Source organism: Morone saxatilis, unplaced genomic scaffold (assembly GCF_004916995.1).
Source record: "Morone saxatilis isolate NCDOM2014 unplaced genomic scaffold, NCSU_SB_2.0 Contig8, whole genome shotgun sequence".
NCBI classification, from domain to species: domain Eukaryota; kingdom Metazoa; phylum Chordata; class Actinopteri; family Moronidae; genus Morone; species Morone saxatilis.
This window is the reverse complement of record NW_023340257.1, coordinates 7,362,229-7,369,213: the sequence shown is the minus strand read 5'-3', so window position 1 is coordinate 7,369,213 and position 6,985 is coordinate 7,362,229. Positions and strand designations below refer to the sequence as shown.

At 45.8% G+C, this 6,985-nt stretch overlaps 1 protein-coding gene across 1 annotated transcript in view; it reads left to right on the top strand.

The window, feature by feature from the left end:
- Positions 1–2,091: 2,091 nt before the first annotated feature.
- The window catches only part of ssh2a (slingshot protein phosphatase 2a), a gene marked incomplete at its 3' end in the record, with an annotated part of 24,353 nt that continues 19,459 nt past the window's right edge, over positions 2,092–6,985 (top strand). Inside the window, 2 exon segments of the mRNA XM_035680655.1 lie at positions 2,092–2,246; positions 4,720–4,763. Coding sequence (XP_035536548.1) covers positions 2,184–2,246; positions 4,720–4,763 — 107 coding nt within the window.

The following is a 6,985-nucleotide window of genomic DNA, read 5'->3' as shown; positions in this document are numbered from 1 at the left end:
TTAAGCAATGCAATGACATCATCATTTATTTACATTTATCTGGTGTCCTTGTCAACTGAACAGTGGAGCATGTCAGTGAATCTATTACAAACTTACTGCACATTTACAGACAGGGATGCCAGTTTTTCTTGTGCATTTATTTAATAACTGTTCAGATTAAACTGCTGTGGGCAAGTGGCACAGTGGGGTCAAACATCACTATGGCTTTTAAATCTACCACATAACCCACCTCACACACGCACACACACGCACAGGTCTGTGATGCAGTCTCTTGTGGATAGCAGAGCTTTAATTACAAGGAGGCTTGTCTTTAGTCCCACTGTCTCTGTCTTGACACTAAATCCCTGAAGTAGAATCATCCTCTGCTCTAATCCTAATCTTGTTTTCTCCAACACACTTGCTTTCTCAGCCTCTCCCTGCCTGTTGTGGTTACCTGTATGCAGAGGATCTATTTTTTCCTCTCTTCTGCCGCTCTTTTGTCGTGCACCTTGTTCTAATAAACGCGGTCTGAATATATAACTGGAAACAAATCGAGGTAGATTCATATGCACAGCTGCTTGCTCTTACACATACACACAAGGTTTGTACGGACTAATGGGCTCCACCCAAACTGCAGGGATAGATAGGGAGGAAGGGGGTGGGAAGGACAAGTCATCAATCATCCTGTCACTTCCTTATTTGCAATTATTGATATCATGTGTTTTCTTTATTTATATCTCTACTCTCTATTTATCAGTCTCCTCTCACTCCATCTTCAACCCTTTTTTTTCATTTTCATGCTGCTTCCAAGTGCAATGAAATCACTGCTTTTTCTCTCCGCGCTATACCTAAGTACCTCCTAATCAGTTTTTGGTTTTATTTTGTTCCCTCGCTCCCTCTTTCTCTGTCTCTTCTCCTGTTTTTAACACTGGGCTTATTGGATGATCAATAAAGAAGGAATGAAGGAGAAAAAGATGGAGGAGGGGAGGAAACACTTGGGAGGACAGGGAGAGGAGGAGGCAATGACCCAGATAATGCAATGAAGTGAATCAAAATGAGCCTCCCCTCCCTCAGCTTCACACCCATCCACACCTTCCTTTCTGTCCCCCAACACTCGCTCCACAACGGGACGTCTGAGTGTGTAAAATCTAAACAACATTGGCTATTTCAATAAAATACAGTGACCGTGAAAAGAAAGGAGAGAGGTATTTGTTGTCTTTCTGATTTGACACTTTCCCTCAGGGTTCTTTCAAGGCTGCTTGAGATACGGGGTTGTGTTACAGTGTTACAGTGCTGTATATCTCCTCTCATCTTTCACCTCCTATCCCTTTCATGAACCACTCCTGACTTCACCATCATCCTCCACACACACACACACACACACACGCATACACTTCCCCCTGCTTTCACACCCCCACCCCCACATTTCATCTCCCAGGAGAGCAGGAGAGGTGGGTGGGTAACTGAAAAACGGAGAAGCACGGAGATGTAAGGTCACGTCTTCTCCTGCAGCAGATCCTCCTGTGTAGTATTCTAGTATTCATTATGCTACAGCCTATATCTTATACCTCAGTATACACACACACACACACACACACACACATACACATACAGAGATACATATTAATAGGGTCACCTATACTGTATTGATCCACATTATTTTCTGTTTAATTGAATTTGGTAGTGACCTTTGGATGACTGCGAGTATATCCATCAAGCAGACAGCAAACCGGGTTGACAGCTGGTCACTACGGCGCATGCGCCTGACACGGGCAATGTTCTTACATATTAAGCCAACCGGCGAAACAATTATGGAAAGTTATGAGATTTACCTTTCACAATAAAAGCGTAGAATTGTCCGCTTTAAAAGCAACGTGACTTTTTGACCACAGAAGCGCATGGAATCCCACAAAATAGCACACATGTAGTTTAAAATACTCATAAATACATACTTAAACAGTAACTATTAAATGCATAGTTTAATAAAGTATTGTTTTAACGCTTTCTGAACACAAACCCTTATTTTGAAAAAAGTAAAGACCGGATATTCTCACTGAATCTGTTAGCTTACTATCGGGGCAACTAAGCAGCGAGCAGAGGAACAACCTCAGGAGCTCGGCGTACTGTAGTTCCTGCCCACAATAATGTCCGGTGTCCCGGCTTTTTCCTCTCCGAGGTGACCGAGCTGAGCAGCAGCAGCCGGGATGGCGCTGGTCACCGTCCAACGGTCCCCGACCCCGAGCACTACCTCCAGCCCCTGTGTGTCTGTAAGTACCCCTGGACTGGTTTGACATGTTGGCTCTTTCGTTGGTCAGTCACAGCGAGACTGACGTTATTCCCGTTTTCACTGCTCGGGGTGTAAATATATAAATGTGTGTGTGTGTACATGGGTGGCTAACTTAGCTGCTAGCACCATACTGTAACCTCAAGGTTGCCTCTCGCAGTCCTGCGGAGGGATGCGGGTTCGTCCGCCAAGTTGTTTAGCCTTTGGCAAAGTTGCCTGGCTCAGTTTCATGTGAAAGGTGTCAAGTTTTTCTGCAAACTAACGTTAACTCCCAACTTAGCAAGGCAGTGTTAGCAGTTAGAGCTCGGTAACTCACTTCCTCCCCCAAAAGTCATTTGAGGGGAGCCGCCAGACCAAAAACCTCCTGAATCACAGCTTGAAAAACAGCAGTAATGTGAAGTCACAATCCACTATTGCTCATGGTTATTCTGTGATTATAAACATGGACTGTGCTGCTCTCTGTGTCAGTCATGTCCACACACTGACTACCATTACCAGTGGTTAGTGGAGTGACAGTGAAGGGAGAGGATCTGTGTGGAAAGCAGGTTAGTGTGACAGGCTGTATGCAGTGGGACAGTCCTCTTATCCCCTCTGACACTTTGAGGCTTCCCACGTCTGGCTCTGGCTCCAGCTCCTGACACACACGCGGGCAGAAAAGACCTACGCTGTCACCCAGGAGTCGAGTAAAATGGCCACAGCGACACAGAGACTTGCTACTGGAAAGGTTGTCAGAAGGCACATCTTGTGGCTGAAGATCTCTGCTGAACACCACAGAGTTCAGTCACGTGCAGCGCGATGTAACCTCCAGGCATCAAGGCCAGACTGATGGAGAGTCACATGGGACAGACATGCAAATTATGGAGATGGATTAGGAAAATCCCCGGCAAAGAGAGACATCCAAATCATATAATGGCTGCAAGTGATTGTAGAACTGCTGGTGGAAGAAGAAAAAACAACATCATAATCATCATCAGGCCCACTATGAAGAGGGCTGCAGCATTATGACTTGCAGCATCAGTCCAGAGCTCTCATTTGATGGTGGCGTTTGGAGACATTGAGACACGTGAGGGTTCGCCGCTTTGAGGCGGAGAAAAGATCTCGGGCCGAGGTTAGCAGCTGCTTGTCATGAGACCCGTTCCTGACGGGAAGCAGCCATGTGAGCGCTCTTGTGAGATGTCTAGTGCTGAGAGGGGGGGGATAGGGTGCAGAAACCTGGGGAGGGGGACAGCACAACAGAGCAGTGTGTGGAGGGAAGAGCTGGGAGCGCGCAGCAAAAAGACAGACGAGCAGTCGAGTTGAGCGCCACAGCTGGAATGTCAGTGCCACTTCAGCACATCTGTGAGAGGCGTTTTCCAGTATGCTGTCTCGTAGCTCTTGCTCTTGCGTCGGGGCTTTGGCAGACACAGGTTGCACAGTATTGACCAACGTACAGCTGGTTGCCTTCAGCGCAGTGTGCAGTAATCTGCCTAGCAGCACACCCAACGCCTCGTTCTCATTGGCTATGAGACCACTCCCTACGCATCCATGCGGTGGCATGGTAACCATGGTGATCAGCCTGTACATTACACCCCGGCCGTAGCCAGGCGTATTACGGTATGTTTTAATCACATGTTGAAGGTATACAGCCCCTAATGCGTGTGTGAGCGCTTCAGCAGTGTAATGGTATACCGGGATCATGTTTGCCTTTGAAATCTGCTGAGCTAAGCATTTTGTTAGGTGTGTGTGTGTGTGTGTGTGTGTGTGTGTGTGTGTGCAGGGTTTCTGTTTCTCCTGTGTCACCATATTTAGTACTGAAGGCAGGCTCTCTCCAGGCCTCGTCACATCTGTGGAAGCGGATACAGGACTAGATCAGAACTCCCTCTTCCCGCCCTCCTCAAGCTGCTGCCCCTCCTGGCCTGCTGCATCCAGCTCTCGCCCTCATCTTCCTCATCCATCGTTTTGTATCTGAGGGGTTTGTGTGTGTGTAGTAGCCAGGACTGACAGATTGATGCCAAAGAGAAAGTTCCCTGGGTTTTTTTGCGAGGGATTACCGAAACAGGCTGGGATTAAAATTGTCAGTGTGTGTGTTGCGCCGGTCGCAGTGGTGGGGGAGGATGATTGCATTTTGGAAGAAGAGAGACAGAGAGGGGAGGGCACAGACACAATCCCTGGTCCCTGCTCTGCTCTGAGCCTCGGTTAAAGTAAAACGCTGGTGTCGCCTCGCAACTGAAGTCACAGATGAAAGGCTGGACTCAGCCGCCCTAGCCGCCAGCCAATTTAGCGCTCTTTTAACGTAAGGTTAATTTAGTCTGACTCAGCGTGTGATGCAGATAGCCTCCCAAAGTCTCTCTGGTCAGTGTGATACAGTGTGTCCTGCTGGCTGCGGGTACAGGACTGATGTGAAGTGACGCAGGTGTTGATTAAATATTCCTTTTTCTGTGATGATGATGATGTTTTTTTTCCGTCTGCCCCTGCAGGAGTCGGGCAGCGGTGAGGATGATCGTCGCTCCCAGCCCAGGAGGTGAGACTACTTCCTGTGTCTCCAGTTTCTGGAGTAACTTTTTTCACATAGATACAGTGGTGTCTCGGGAAACTGTAAGTTGAGGCTCAGGCCACTAGGGGGAGGCGGTACATCAGATTTACAGCGTTTCTTCAATTACTGTTTATTAGCTGTTCTTAAAGCATTCATGACATTGTTGCATTGATTTGATACGGTGCAGCATGACACTTGATTTGATCTGCAAGAGGCCAACTTATGTGTCAAAATAGACCGGGTTTATTGAACTACCAACATCTAAATTCCCATTATCTCTGCTTTAACCAAAGCTGGAACAAGTAAACTGTGTACTGTGTCCGTATGAGTCCACTGGAATTAGGTTTCTCATTAATAAAGTTGGGTTTCCTCCACACATGAATAGTATCCATCTAAAGTCATACTAACACAGTTGTCAACAAAAAGTCTATACTCACCAAATTCACATTGTCATTTTGTAGTTTTCTACTGTGTGCCCTGTTCAGTAAGCACCTTAACACAACGGTAATGTCAAAGAGAAAATACAAAATGTTTATACATTTTTGTGTATTGTCCTTGAAGTACACAATACATTTCAGTCCGCTCGAGAGAACTCGATGTCATTTGAGGATCGTCCCAAAGCAACTGAGACTTGGTACCAATGGTTTTGAAATAGTTTTCTTTAATGGTTTTTCATGCTGCAAACAAGTAATGTCTTTGTGAGTACTTTTGTCAATATTTGGTCGGTTCGCTGATGTCGTAGGTTGTGGTTGATTTGCATGATTCCACCTGGTGGTTGTGGTGGCGTAGATGATTTGCTTTTGATGTGTGTATCTGTATCCTCTTCATAAAAGACAAGTACGTCACCGCTGTTATTGTCCTTTTGTTTATGTGATTCAGGTGGTTTATGATTATGCTGTATCCTGGGCCAAGGCCCTCTATAAAATTTGAATGAAATTCATAGACTTTACACAGGACCAGCTGAACACAGGGTGGGTGTTTTTAACTATAACCAGCTACTGCTGAAACTTTGTCTTCACTGTGACGGTTCACACAGAATCTCTTATCACGTCCAATGTTATCCCTATGTTACCGTCTGTCCGTAGAGAAGCTAGCACACAGTGATTAAACAGGGAGTGGAGCATCAAAGCCTCTGCAGCCGTACCATCTTAAATGGACTTTGTAAGGAACTTTTGTGGCTCAATCTAAGCTTTGAAGTGCAATCTAAATAGTCTAGCTTTGTCATCAGTTTTTTTTTTGTGTCTAGCCTTTATTGTATATTAACAGCAATAGCTATTACTGTATGTACTGATATAGCAGGTAATGAGAAACTACAGTAAGACTTGAGAGACATACATCTACAGTGTTCAGCTGAGCCAAAGACAGACTGTTCATATCTCTCCCTGTAAGGCCGGTACAGACTGAAGGACTAGTCTGAGTGAAACGCTGCCGTCCATCAGATACAGGATCAAACTGAAAGCTTGGCACAAGATGTTTTTTAGAAACACTGCACATGACAGACAGATTTCAACCAGAGCCCTGACTCTAAAAGAGCTTTCTGCCAGTCTGCACCAGTTTTGTCTCAGCTTTGAATGTTGCTACGAAGCAAGGCAGAGTTCCGTGCTGTCAAAAGGAGATTGAACATCTCTACTGCGTCATTTTCCTTTTCTTCCTCCTTGGGGTTTGGCTGTTGCCCAGGATCACTCTCAGATATCATTCATACGTGTCTTGGACCCGACCACACTATATGAGCCCGGCGAGACCTCGTCTGGCTAAATCAAATGCATCTGAAAAAAGCTGGTCAGGCTCCTACTGGTCCAGAGTCGTTAGGAGGGTCACAGTCCACAGTTTTTATCTGGTCTGCACAGCAGGATAATGTGCACGAACTGTCACACTAAAGACATTTAGGCTATTCTTGGCAGCATCTTCAACTGATAACATCTATAAATGACTCATAGTCACAGTGAATAACATTTGTTCAGGTGTCACCATCTTTGAACCTTCTGATGGAGACATGTAGGGCTACATGTGGCTACTGAAACTTGGTGACATCACTCATGCGAACCTTTAACTCACCCCAGCAGTGCCAAGAAGGACATGTGGTCCCAATTATCTCTTAGGTAATACAAAAAAAGTTGCAGCAGCTGGTGAAGTCATACCCACGAGTGCGCGCACACACACACACACACACACACACACACACACACACATACATATACATATAGCTTATT